The 14,207-nt window shown below is 40.6% G+C and overlaps 2 protein-coding genes across 2 annotated transcripts; both read right to left on the bottom strand.

Annotated features, from left to right (window-relative positions):
• Nucleotides 1-2,375: 2,375 nt before the first annotated feature.
• Nucleotides 2,376-4,410, bottom strand: LOC141006280 (heat shock protein beta-1-like). The gene is made up of 3 exons (XM_073478431.1): nucleotides 4,026-4,410; nucleotides 3,831-3,894; nucleotides 2,376-2,544 (listed from the first exon to the last, which is right to left on the bottom strand). Exons 1-3 carry the CDS (start codon nucleotides 4,408-4,410, stop codon nucleotides 2,376-2,378), a joined length of 618 nt encoding a protein of 205 aa, XP_073334532.1.
• Nucleotides 4,411-5,506: 1,096 nt separating this feature from the next.
• LOC141005920 (sushi domain-containing protein 2-like) lies at nucleotides 5,507-13,523 on the bottom strand. The gene is made up of 16 exons (XM_073477984.1): nucleotides 13,441-13,523; nucleotides 12,193-12,391; nucleotides 11,890-12,047; nucleotides 11,608-11,775; nucleotides 11,345-11,519; nucleotides 10,711-10,912; nucleotides 9,697-9,782; nucleotides 9,113-9,381; nucleotides 8,872-9,009; nucleotides 8,631-8,783; nucleotides 8,238-8,486; nucleotides 7,256-7,439; nucleotides 6,986-7,080; nucleotides 6,724-6,903; nucleotides 6,331-6,427; nucleotides 5,507-6,186 (listed from the first exon to the last, which is right to left on the bottom strand). Exons 1-16 carry the CDS (start codon nucleotides 13,502-13,504, stop codon nucleotides 6,141-6,143), a joined length of 2,463 nt encoding a protein of 820 aa, XP_073334085.1. The 5' UTR covers nucleotides 13,505-13,523; the 3' UTR covers nucleotides 5,507-6,140.
• Between the last annotated feature and the right edge of the window lie 684 nt (nucleotides 13,524-14,207).

The following is a 14,207-nucleotide window of genomic DNA, read 5'->3' as shown; positions in this document are numbered from 1 at the left end:
CCAATGCACTGCTGCTATCAGCACTATCAATACTACTAGTAATTCTAATTAAATCATTGCAGCCACCTAACAATCACCTAGCTAGCTATAGCAACATCTCAATACAATGTTAATCAGGGTAATTTTGCACAGGCGGAATATGATTACATTTTATTCACAATTATTTACTCAGGCTAGGTTTTTGCGGCTGTATGATTACTTTACTTTCCATTTGTATGTGTTGGTGTGTTGAGTGTGTGAGCATCATTCCGGCTGCTTCTTTTGATGTATGATATTTAAGCGTCAAATGACACCTGTTAAATCACCTTAATTTAACCTTCACATAAATCACAATTTATGAACTTTCACTATGTTGTATTAAGTGTGAATGTGATAAATAAAGGTTCTTCTGAATGTTGAACGTGAAGTTGACAGTGGATGGAGGAAGGATGCCGAGCTTTTTGAAGGTGCAAGTGATGGGGCTGCAGCACAGAGTGACTCAGTGGGTGTCACCGAGCATCTGCTGGACGCGTTAATGTATGTTAATGGTCTGTTTGCCAAAGGTAACTTTATTATCTGGGATTATTTTAGGATATTTTGATCTCTTCTTTCTCTGAACGGACACATTAATTGAGATGGAGATTCCTTTGCATTGGTCAGGAAGCACAAACGAAAGAAAGAAACGAAAGAAGGGAGAAAATGTTTTTGCTTTTTGTAATCACTGTTTGTTACTTCATCAAGTCACTCTTAAGTGATCTTTGGAGTACTTGCATGTCACAGCCAGTCAGAACAAACAAACCAAGAAGGCAATCATTAGATCAGTGTACACATTTTTTTTTTAAAAAAACACTCTTTTTTAACTACACCTCCTATTTTTTTTTATTATTTTCCACATTGAATGAATCCATGTGTTGCCATACTGTACAAATACAGTAGTTTAGTTACATTAACATGTAACACCCAGTTCAGACACCAGATGTCACTGTTGCCTTTGGAGTGGCCTTCATCAGATCAGTTTAGTAACTTACTTTTACTCCGGATCCTTTCAGCTTTCATTGCACTGCTGAAATGAAGCAGCCTTTTCATTAATGTGTACATTTTTTTCAGCAGCTAAATACTATAATTTCATTCAGCTTTCATTTGCTTTGAAATTTGACATCACAAGTCATGTAGAAGGTCACATTTGACCACAGTGCAATATACTGTACAACAGTGGTTCTCAAACAAACCTCTAAACTGACATGACTTACACCACAGACCCCCATTTTATAAGATTTTGTTGCAGGATCTCCCATCAGATAAGAATTTTGCTTTAAAAGTGTATGAAATCCATAACCAACATAGTCACACATTGTGTCATTGTGTTACTTATAGTAAAGATGGAATTATAGTGAAAATAATGAAATATTGACCCTTTTTTTGTTAGGGACCCCTGGAACTCCCTCAAGGACCCCACTTTGGGAACCACTTCAATGTCTGATAACATGTTTGTAGCAAATCTTTTAACTAATCGAGTCACTGTAATAAACTTCTGACAGCTAAATAAGAAGATGTAGATAAACGTCTTTGTGTCAAGGTTCTGGAGAGGAACTGTGAAGGTCTACACAAATAAAAATAACTTAAATACTGTCGACCAAAAAGTCCAAATATTAACACTAAACAGGACTTGAGCGCCCTCTTGTGGACCATTCGGCATGCCACGAGAAATAGATGAATTATCAATACAGATTACACCGATTTCCACTAATCCTTTAATCTGACAACTAATACATCAGTAATAAAAGACACTGAAGGGGAAAATAATATTATTTTTTATTTAAATGGCAGAAGCTGTTTAATACATTTATGAAGATTATATGATATGAGGACAGCTCCATTAGGCTCCTTATCCGATACATCAACGTACCGTTCAGTGGAGACACATACAATGAATCCGTGCCACAGCTTTTATAGCGTCTCTCCTCCTCAAAAGCAAAATCAAATTCAACCAAATTCTTCATTTTTCCATTACGTTACGCTCTTACACAGAACACTTTTTGACATACATACCTGTCTGTCGTGCCATAGCTTACACATAAATATTAACCAATGTCTGGGACAATTAAACCTACTTGCACTGTCCATTTTCGGCCAGTATTGTCAGCCATCATCTCAGCAATCCCTTAGGTCATGCAAGGTCACAACTACAGCTGCTAACATGTAGTTTTTATAAGTGTTGACAAGCAAAAACAATTAATTGTTTTCAAAGTCAGCTCTGTGTTACATAGATGCATTGCATTTTTATTTGGAAACCAAAAGTAACCAGGGCTATGATGCTATACTTGTGACAATGCATGATACAGTATTAGATAGTATTTATAGCATGAAAACAAACTTGTTGTTAGACTTAGACTACTTTACTGGTTTCCCTTTTCACAGTCCTGCGTCTGTCTGATCTGAACAGGTATGACGATCTCATTGATCGGGGCGCTGACGGATGTGCCGGGGGCAGGGGCCTCTATGGACAGAACTCCATCACCGGACAGCGAAGAACTGATGTGCTGCAGGTCCACCCCCTGTGGCAGTCTTTAAGAAATGAAGAGGACGTTTATCAGCAGCTGACACGCCAAATTAAGCAAATCTAAGTCATGTTACAGCTGAGCAGACCTTTTATATTGTTGCCTCATCACAACAACTTTATTTCTTTAGTAGGACTGCAAATACAACACATAGCAATTACATTAAAGGGACAGTTCACCTGAAAATCAAAAATACATATTTTTCTCTCCTACCTGTAGCGCTATTTATCTGTCTAGATCGTTTTCTAGCGTGAGTTGCCGAGTCTTGGAGATATCAGCCGTATAGAGATGTCTGCCTTCTCTTGAATATAATGGAACTGGATGGCACTCGGCTTGTGCTGCTCAAATCACCAAAAAAATACATTTGAAAAACTCAACAGCAACGTCTCTTTATAGAAATGATGCCTTGCTGAATCAACAGACCTTGTTGTGAGCGGTTTCATGAGGGAACTACTTTTTTCTACCGAACTACATCCCCCAACCGTTTCACCTCGCACAAGGAAACGGCTAGGCTAGGCTGCTCATGAATAAGAGGCTAGTTTACCAAGCCAACTAAACTAGCTAAGCGCGGGATGTAAACATTAATGTCATTATCATTGGCTTTAGCTGTAATATTAGCTAGCTTAGTTGTCTCGGTAAAGTAGCCTCCAGTTCACCAGTAGAACGCACGCTTCCTTTTGCGCCGAGATCCGTTAGCTAGCTTAGCTAAGTCTCTTGCTGCCTCTTCTTGCGCAGTGATGCAGTTGGCAGTCTGTAGGCTAGCTTGACAGAAAGAAAATCACTCATACGTCGTGCAGATGTCGAACGAATAGAAGCTACATTAGGAAGACGTAGTATGGGGAGTGTTTGCTGATTGGGAAGACCTCGCCGAGACGTCTCTGAGACTTTCAAACGTAACTCGCGCTGACGTCAGCCAGATGTACATATATTGGGGATAGTTCCTATGTGAAACTGCTCAAAACAAGATCTGTGGATTTTGTTGAGTAACCGAGTCATGACTTCTGGAAAGAGACATTGCTGTTAAGTTTTTCGATTTTCGTTTTGGTGGGACGCCACAAGCCAAGTGCCATCTCGTTCCATTATATTTAATGGAAAGCAGAAATCTCTACAGCCAAATCTCCAAAAGTAAGCAGCTCTCACCAAAACAACCTAGATGGATAAATAGCACTACAGGTAAGAGGAAAAATATGTATTTTTGATCTTGGTGTGAGATGGCTCTTTAAATCATGCAGAGAAGGGTACTTAGATGGATTCAATCGTTCTAATTTCCTAATTTTCTCAGAGACAACTTACTTGTATTTCCGGGTGAAGCACCTTGAAACCGATCCGTGCTCATCCTGCCTTTCTTCATGATTTCCTTGTGAGGAACAACAAAAATAATGAAAACAATGTTGAGTAAAAAATGTGCTTTACCTGAGGTTGGTCACATCATTTGTTTCATATCTCACAAATATCTTGTGGGACAATCAGAGAACATGCACAGTATACCTGATATCTGCAAATAACCGTCCTTGGTTGTGATTGTAATTTCCTCAGGTGAGAAGTGATTGACGTCCAGGTTAATCTTCCAGCGGTCCTGCCCTGTCCTGATCTCTGACACTCCACTTGTCAGCTGCCTGTTTTGGTTCGACGCCGCAGGGTGCTGACCGCTGAATGGAGGTAGAAGAGGAGTCTGTGCGTACCCAGGCCAGTTGAAAGACCCCAGTCTCCTCTTTGCCCAGTCTAACCAGTCCAGATCACTGGGCTCAAGGAAAGGAGGGAGGCCAAAATCCTGTGCGAAGATGCGGCTCGGCTGCGTCCAGTTTGGGAAAGGATCCCAGCTCACATCCCGACGGAAAATGGGACGGGATAATATTTTATTTTGCTCACCCATATCCTAGAAAATAAGCTCAGAGGGAAGGAGAGGGACGTTGAAAGTGCAAAGCCTGCAGCTCGACGGGGACAAACAAGTCTAGATTGATGACCTGAACACTAAACAAAGGGGCAGCTGTATTTTTATCCTGGACAGAAAGTGAGCTGGAGGTCTGAGGGAAAAGGCTGCTTTGGCATCTGTAATGCTCCACTCACACACTTTATATACCCAGCTGATTCATTTTAACACTTGTCCAGCATTAAGTGTGATCTAAGGGGTGAGAATGACTTGGTATGGCATGAGCTGCGATGTTACTCCTTCGTTGCCCCGGGACATGGAGAGGACAATGCTAATCATTTGTATTTATATCTCTGGAGTGTCTGTGGCAAGTTGTTGGTGAATGACTCTGGAAGCAGCAAGCAGACAGTTTATTCAGCAGTGTCCTCTGCAGTCTTGTCACATACTGGTGCCCTTTGTCCACAGAAATCACAGCTTTGTGTTATGTGAGGGAACAGCGCGTACATTCAGAGGGACACAGTAAACAACACGGTTACTTCCAGGCTCAAAACACAAGATTGAAGGAGGAAAAACTCGTCATTGTCATGCGATGGGTATGCGGGGCAAATTATAATGTGAAAGACATGTTTACATCCAGGACAAAGTGATTGGCTGAAAGATTGACGCAGTCGAGCGTCGGTGAGGAATTTTACATCCAGAGCCACGTCTTAATAAATCAAGCCTTTCGCTCTCAAAGAGGAATGGTATTTATAAATGAGGCGATATCTGTCGCTTTTCCATCTGCGCTCATCCAAAGCGTCAGTCAAAGACATTAACCGCATATAAATTGAGTAATACAGAGTAGAAATACAGTAACTATAGCTGAAGTAAGCAAACCCATACAGTAATGCTTGGAGTTATCACACTGCCTTGACCTTTGTTTGCAATCTCATTGATTCAAGTTACGTGATTTTATAACCAAAGAGTTGACAGACTGGAATATTAGCAGTGCACAATATTTGTGTACATAAACTGTAGTCATCTGCTTTCAGAGTCGTGGTTACAGAGCTCGCAGGAGTCAAACAGGAGATTCACCCAGAAATGAAGCGACACAAAATACTGTATTTAAAAAACTTTATTTTCCAACAAACTGTATAACAACAACACAATTCGGATGAAAATCGTCAATATATCCACTTTTTCTAAATACACAGTTCAGATGAATTTACTCGTCTCTCTGTAAACATTGGTGATCTTAAGAGCTGACCAAAGATAACCTTTTTCTTCACACATTTATAAATAACAGTGTTTCGATACTAGAAGGTTGCATCGGTAATGTGTTCACCTTTGACAGGAGTTTTATCCATTCAGTTATTGATTAAGGCCTTATTACTTTTACACAGATTACACCTTGATTGCCAAAGTGTTTTCCGTCAACAATAAACCTGCAGTTATTAGTTATTAGCTCACAATGCTGTGCTGTAATGTCAGGTGTGGTCAAAAGTGCATCACAGGTTAATATTTCAACCCACTGAACTCTCAGTGTGTGGTTACTCTTTAACTGTGCAGGGACCTTTGCTCATCCTTCTGGCAAGTCTAGATCTTTGCAGATGTTTACAAGATTTACAACCAACATGTGACATCTCTATTGCACTAAAGCTGCGCTTTGTGAGTCTCTGTCGAAGCATATAGTTAAGCATGTAGGAACGATGAAGATATATATGTACAGTACGGCAGCAGGGCAAGACTCGGGTTTAGAAGGCCTCAATTTTCATAGCTTCTTCAGAGTCGGCAGATTTCCTGTAATAAAAGAAAAAACGTTACTTTCATTCCTCAGCAGGTAAATAGCACGACATAGCCTCTGTCAAACCTTTATATGTAAGTAAATAAATGAATGACGTGTTACAGATTCATGATAAGTCAACTGAAGATGCTTCAGCGTACCTTTTCTTTTTTCTGCAATAGAGTGCGATTGTTGTTATGATCACGATCAGTGCGAGAGCTCCGAGGACGGACCCGACCACCATTCCCACGGTGTTTACTGAAAAACGACAGAGATGTTTTTAAAACCAGACGCTCCTTACAGAACACAGTAAGTATGAAAATGAGTTGAGATAGTTGACTTCATTGATTCAGACGGACATAAAGTAGACATGCAATAGTGAAATAGTGAATAGATGACTCTGTAAAACGAGGCTTCCCTGAATTGCCATGATATTTGGTGCAGATATTCATGGTGCCCAGAGGATGAATCAAATACAGTCACACACATTTGCCACTGCTGATTTGTGAAGATCAAAATCATTGGACAGGACAGATTTCATCATTTATTCATACGGGGAACTTTGCAGGCTGCCTCTTCTCCAGACCACTGGCCATTCTCCTGGCATACGCGCTCCTCCGATCCTTTGAGAGAGTAGTCGTCATCGCAGGTAAACCGCACCGTGGCTCCTTGCAAGTATGAGGTCCCCTCCTTCTTCCCTCTAACCGGCGGTGGCAGCCATCCGCAGGATACCACTGCCCAATATAACAATAATTAACACCGTGAAACCGAGTACATTTTGTACATAATCAAAACTGGAAATGTTCTTAGACTCACCTGGCTTTAGATCCCGCACAAGAGAAATGTGACTCTGGTAAGATAATCTGGTAGCATTTCCCATTTGCGGACTACGGCCTACAAGGATATCGTACCTATAGGACAGAGGTACTGATCAGAAAATGACAAATACATCGACTTCCTTCTTACTGAGAACATTTCAGTACAGGTTTGTTTTGACAAAAATGTGTTTGTATCATAAAAAAACATAGTAATATTTTATTTGTATATTATTATGAGTAAAAGTGGATAAAAGTTTTCTTCTCCTACCTGCAGAACTGAGAGCCCTCTCCAGTGCATATCTCAGAAGCCTGATTGGCTAATGGATCATCTGGGTTCTCAGGGACAGTAAACACTGGAATAAAGCTCGGGTCATGTCTGGGGGCATCTAAATAATTGTCTATAAGGTATTGATTATCATACGTGAACAAGGCAGACTTGTTGAGGACAGTCCCTGGAAGACAAAAAAAAAGAGAGACACACTTACCACCACAAAGTGCTTTAAATTTAAAGGGAGACAACATTATCTGCTCATATGTCATAAAACGAGAATTTTTAAGTTTTCCCAAAATAGTGAAGCAGTATGACAAAGAAATGAGAGAGCAACAGCTAAAGTTAGCATTTAACTACTTCCTAGCTAACATGCAGCAGGAAAGGTGCTCCGAAGCACCTCCTCCGCTCGCCTTCCTCTACCTTGTCTCCTCTGCTCACACCTCATGTGGGAGGGATTAGGTCATGAGGAGAGGAGGCGAGGAAAGGAGTCAAGGATGTACAAACTGAGAAATGATAAGAGGAACTTTGGCGGCTTTTCAAGGACCTTAAACTTTGTTGACGTGCGTTTAATTGTTCCTGACTAACAATTCGATATGATAATTTCCACTGTGAGTAAAAATACATTTACGACTGTAGTTTGCCCTTTTAAACCTGGCTGAAGCCAGCTTTAGTGTCATAGTGTCCTAAAGTTAGCCTCAAGTCAATTTGTTTCATGCCAATTTAATCATTAGCTACACTGTCTTTTCACACAATAAAATGGTCAGCATGTTGGTTCTCACGACGTGAACGATACCTCATATTTTCATCACATAATCCAAGTCATGATGCAAGAACACAATCTTAATGTAATCTAACTTTATGCCTATTTAACTACACTTTCCCAAGTTCCATTAAACATCTTATATATAAGTAAATTCACAACAGACATGAATGAATTTTGAATAACAGCACATAATCTACGTTGTGAATAATGTCTTACAGCTTGCTCCAAAGCTGAACAGCTCTTCTGGATTGCTTTGGTCCCGCACAAGTTCACCGTTGCTGAGAACGAGGTCGTCTTTGGCGTAACCGTTCATCTTTCCCAGCAGTCCGAGAGTTGCGTCTTTGAACTCCTCTGGCAGGAGCACTGTGGTTGTCAAGTCTCCAGCTCTCTCCCGCACTTCCACCCCGGCTCCAGAGGGGAACATCACGGTCACATTTGTAGGGGTCGGAGAAAACACAAACACACCTAGAAGAGATATTTGTTTAGAATAAAGCCGGTTCATGAACATGAAAAAAGTAAAGTATATTTTTAGGAATGAGACTCAGAAATCAACTTTTTTTTTTTCAAATAGGACCTTTAAGAGGGGAACATCACAAGTCAGGGTCTCACCATGAAGGTCCATCCAGCTCTGCTCAGTAAAGGAGAGGGTCTTTTGATTCTGCAGCACTTCAAGGCCGATGTGACCGCTGAGTCGCACCTCAATGATGTCAGAGTTCTCTTCTTTCATGGCAACAGAAGTCAATTTTGTTGCTTTAATTGTTCCTAATAGTGAGAGAATGAGAGCAGTGACGTAGAGAAGGGGAATAGTGACAAAACGTTTATATACAGAAATATTTGTCATCATTCTCACCATTCACAGGCTCTGTTCTGCCTTGGATTATCAGATTGTGTGGCTGCTTTGAGGTCACCAAAGTGTATTCCCCTTTGCCATTGAAGGAGTAGCTCACACCGTCAAATGTTACGAAGTGGGGATCTCCAAACACCATAGCTGCCATTACACACACACACACACGCAAAAAAAAAAATAAGACTTGACAGAAAATTATAACCTTATGAAAAACAAAACAAAAGTAACGCCATTGTTAACTCACCTGATCTGGGTGGCTCGTAGGTCCTGCAGTCACTGGACGGCCTGTGTTTGAAGTAGTAGTGGCAGTGGTCGGACCACAGGCAGCAGTAGTAGAAGCTGAGGACGTCATAGACCCAGTGGGACTGTCCGGGAACACGAGGTGGATTTTTGAATGGAGGTGAGCCCCAGTCGTGGGCTCGGTCTGGAGTGCTACCCCCGATCGAGTCTGAGGTCAGGACCTGAACACCCGTGCTGTCATAGCAACACTGTTGTCCTGCTCCATACTTAGGACTGTTGATAAATTTCCAAAATATTGTCACAACAGTGAACTACTTCATAATTATATTAATTATATAATTAATAATTATAATTAATAATCCCAGCCTATTCCGGTCTAGACTCCTGTGCTAGCGGTGTACACACTAACACTTCCCCTGTGCTCCAAGCTCCCTGTCCGGAGCTAATGGCAGCTACAGTTAGTGGTTACTGTAGTGATATGCTGCCCCCTCTTTGTTTTACCTTCAACTACTATAAATGAATTCATCATCTTTTGAATATGATGTTGTCACCTAAACTTGACCGGTTATGTTAACAGTCAAGACTCACCTGGCTTGTATCGCCCTCACACAGTGAACACTCCCAGGGTGGTAGGTGCACACGCTCCCTTTCTCTATATCACAGCCGTAGTCAGTCTGTTAAAACAATTAAACAAAGCCCCCTTAAACTGTGACTTTACACACTGATGGGTTTTTCCACTTTGCTTGTCCACAAGGCGACAGCAGTAAGAAATGCTTAACACTGAATCCTCATCAATAAGTCACTAGCTGCACACATGCAGTTTTAAGACAGTACTAGTCACTCACCTGCCAGTCACAGATAGTAATGGGTTTGCCTAACCTGAACTGTAAGTTCTTAGATACGAGGCAACGAGGAAACGTGTTCATTGGCTTGTAAATACAACAATAATGAAAGACCTCTCCTTGACTTCTAACTGATAAAGTGGGCATTAGCAAAAGGTTACAGCTGCCATAACCACATAAAGTCATTACATAATTTCATCTGGAACATACAATAAAATAATACAATCAAGTTCCCATACTGTTATGAAATGCCTGTCCACTTCATCTAGGACTTGCTGCACTACATCTATGTTTCGTATTTAACTTGAAATGAAGTAATGATAGTCTAAAACCCAGAACTAAGTTTGCACTTCCGTTTCCCTCGTCTTGAACTCAATAGGGTTTTTGAATGGGTCGGATATGCCTTTGAGAAGTTATAAAGGTCATGTTCATAACATGTTTATGTCAACAAACCATCGTCCAAAATGTTTGTTTTGTTTATGACTGTGTCCTGGCTTCTGAACAGGTTTGTCAGCCAAAAACATCACGGCATTGGGTTCATCAGCATCGAGAGTCCTGGTAGTTGGTTGTACTGCCCTACAAAGCCTACAAAATACGTCACCCTTGCATGGCTGTGTATTAATTAATTTGTGCTTGTTTATGCTATTTCTGCTTTTATGTACCATTATTTTTTATGTGCATGTGCCATGCCGGTGTTTAATCATTAAACCACTGTTTCAAGTGATTGCTGCAAAGTCTACATGTTACTCTTTACACTTACATGAAACCTTCCTGTGTCTGCTCTCGCTTGAGCCAGGGTGCAGGGGCAGTCTATGATCTCACTGAGGAAGTTGGGCAGCTGATTTTCCAGCTCATCCCATGCTAAACATTTGTCCAGGGCCCAAGCTGCCGAGTCCTGCCTGAACGTCTCGTCCAGTTGCCAGGCCAGAGCGTGATCCTCAGTCCACATGGCATGCACATTCCTAAATGAAACACGACAAACACAGCTGTTGACTCCTTTTTTCTATCCATTTTCACACTTTTCTTTATTGCATAATAATATTTGGAGGCTTTTTTCTGTTCTTGTTTGATGTTTTATGGCTCCGGCACCTCAGCTAAGTTTGATCTGAGGTGAGTTGTGTTTTTTTCTGTACTTTTGACTTCAAGATTTACACAAATGTCTCTCAGATGTGTGTTGATATTTCTGAATCAATTTATACCTATCCTAATCGTATCATGTAAAACTATCAAACAGTAACGTTAGCTAGAAATGTGGGTGAATGCTAATGTTAGCTGTTTTGTAATAGAAGCTAATCGGTTGTCAACGAATCAGGAAGCAGTGAAATTATAGTGATTTTTAGAGGAAAATGGCCACTGTGTGAATATGGTCTATTAAAGGAAATGTTTGTACATACCACGATCCATCAGGGGAGGTGCTGGGGCTGACACGTACAGAGCCAAGCTCCCAACTTGAAAAGCCATCCGCTGCTGGTTGGGGCAAAAAGCTAAAGGAACCGTTGTTGGAGTAATTCTTTGCCAGCGAGTACAGAAAGCTCCACTCAGCTCTCCAGTCGTTTCCATAGGGTTTACCTACAGAGAAACGTTTTACACGATTCAGTGTTTTTACCCATTTTGATTAGCAGCCATGTGACCTCAAAAGTTCATATAGTGTACTCACCTGTCTCCCTGTATCCCCAGAGCTCTATATTGACCCTGTCCGCTCTGACCATAGAGCTATTCCATGTCATCTCAAGGGTGCCTCCAACATTCGGTGTGCCGTAGTACTGCCATTTGGTTGAGTTGACCATTGTCGCCTTAAACTTAGAATCTAACTTGCCAGAGTGTACTGTAGCAACACATTTGAATCAAATAAACCAGATATTAATGTCATTTCAACACCAAATGGAATTTCATTGTTAATTTAAGAAGGAGTTTTGAGGTCATCCGCCAATTATCGTACCTGACAGCCAGGCTCCAGTTCTGTTGAATGTCACGCCGTCATCAGAGGAGAGGTCGAAAGGAACCCAGCCTGTTTCGTACAGGAGCGGGGAGATACAATGGGCTCTACTGTTTTCATCCACATATCCTTCAGTGATGGACTTGTTGTCCTTGTTGAACCTGCCATTATAAAAGAATGATAAGGAAGTTTATATACTGTACTTCACCTCTGTAATGTAATAATTGTGAAAATTAATTCATTCAAAGGTATAACCGTCACAGGTTAAAGAACTTGTTAACACAGAGGAACAAAAGAAAGCCTTACATGCATTTAATCTTGGAACTCTCATTGAAACTTGCATCAAGGACCATAAAATCTGTCCCGCCCAAAATGGTCCCAGAATATGGTAAAGTTTCCACACAGTAGTCTCTGTAGTCTGGACAGCAGGTCTTCATGTTGACGCAAGTTGGGTGGCATGAACATGTGTCTGATGTTGCCCCACAGATTCCTTCACATGTTTGTCCTGTCCAGAATAAGGAGAAAGAGGTCTTTAGTATGTAGTCTGCAGTGTGCCTCCAGTTTTATTTTAAAACTGATGCCTTAAATATTTTGGATTAAAGGTGCAATATGTAAGAATTTTAGTTGAAACACACAACATTAAGTGAATGATTAGTTAGAAATTAACTTCTACTGAAGTTAGCATGCTAACCAGCTAGCCCCATCCCGTCCTGGGATCCTGACTGGACCGCTAGCTTCACAGCTAACTGAGCTAACTTGCTAATGGCAGCTACAGTTAGGAGCGATTTGCGGTTACTCTAGTAATATGCTGCCCCCTTTTTTCACCAGGTGGCCAATTCTTACATATTGCTTCTTTAACTTAGATAGAATAATTAAAGTCTTCTTTTTTTGTTAAGTCAGATGTCAAGCTAACATAACTCAAGAAAATATGTTCAATAACCTTGAGATATTAAGTTGATTCGACAACCGTTTTGAATTGTATTTCTTTTTATGTTTACTCAGATTTAAGCGTCCGTTCTTTATTTTACAAAGGGGACAACAGACCTTTCCCACGGCAACCATATTGACACGAAATAGCAGGTAAACACAGGTCTAATTAATAATAATGAATACGGTTCCATTCCATTTAGTGTAGCAGGGCCTTCCTAGTGAGCCAACATGCACAATAGCAGCACCTTGACTCTGTTTGACCTGAACAGAACAGAATCTTAATTAGTATAACTGATAACATCTGTGTTATCTCAAAATGGCTGCTGTGAAAAAGGTCTATTGTTGCTGCTCTTATTCAACAACTCAGTTCAACATTAACCTTCATCATAGTTAGCAATGTTTATTTGATTGTGAAAACAAACAACCATGAATTATCTTAAAATGAATTAGAGACACAAAGCCACATGCTGCTACGTGCCTAAATGTTAAATATCCTATAACTTTATCACTGTAGTGGGCATAAAGATATTGTGTTCTTCTCCTCCTCCTCTAACAGCAAACAAGAGTATTTCTCAAAATGTCAGAGATGAATTATAATGTTAACAGAAGTATGTGGGTACTTACCCAACGTCCTGTAGATGCATGAAACCATAAGGACAAAGATTACTGCTGTGAATTTCTCCATCATGAAGCGACAGAAGAGCCAAGGTTTCTGCTGTTCTCTTGGCTGCTTCTACGATTGTGTCCCGGGTAGATACAGGACTGCTCAGCATTTATCTGAACCTTTACAAACATCTGCTTAATCATCAACCAGGGTTTATTGTGTACCAATAACAGCTAAATATATCCTCACATGACTACCTTTGACCATCGCTCACGTCAGTGTCAAACAGTTTGTAAGATTATTTATCTGCTTAATGGATTTTAGATTGCATGTCAGAAACTGCCAAACCTCATCTTGGCTCTCAATGTAATTACCCTTTATCATATTTAGATAATAGATATAACTTATCAACACTAATGGAGATAATAGCTAAATGAAACATGCTCTCATGTTGAGAGAATATTTGTCATATCAAATAATAACAGCACAGTCATATGAAATACAGTACATTCTGTGTTTAATTGTTAAGAATCTTTGCCTTCAGATCACATTTATAGATAGGAAAGAGTGAGTAATTTATGCTGTGACGTGATTGTGGATGCTGAGTGGTGTCAGAGCTCTTCAGACTTGGCATTTCCTATATTGGCTCCTGGGTGTTTAAAGATAGCCTAACGATATGACAACCATGTTGATGCTCCCGCCCCCTCAGGACGTAGAATGAGTCACAAATGCTTTGGTTTGCCTCCTGACTGGTGGCGTGATCATACGTGATTCTGTACGACGTAAA

The sequence above is a fragment of the Pagrus major genome, chromosome 12 (genome assembly GCF_040436345.1).
Source record: "Pagrus major chromosome 12, Pma_NU_1.0".
NCBI classification, from domain to species: Eukaryota; Metazoa; Chordata; class Actinopteri; order Spariformes; family Sparidae; genus Pagrus; species Pagrus major.
This window is presented reverse-complemented; position numbering and strand designations above follow the sequence as displayed.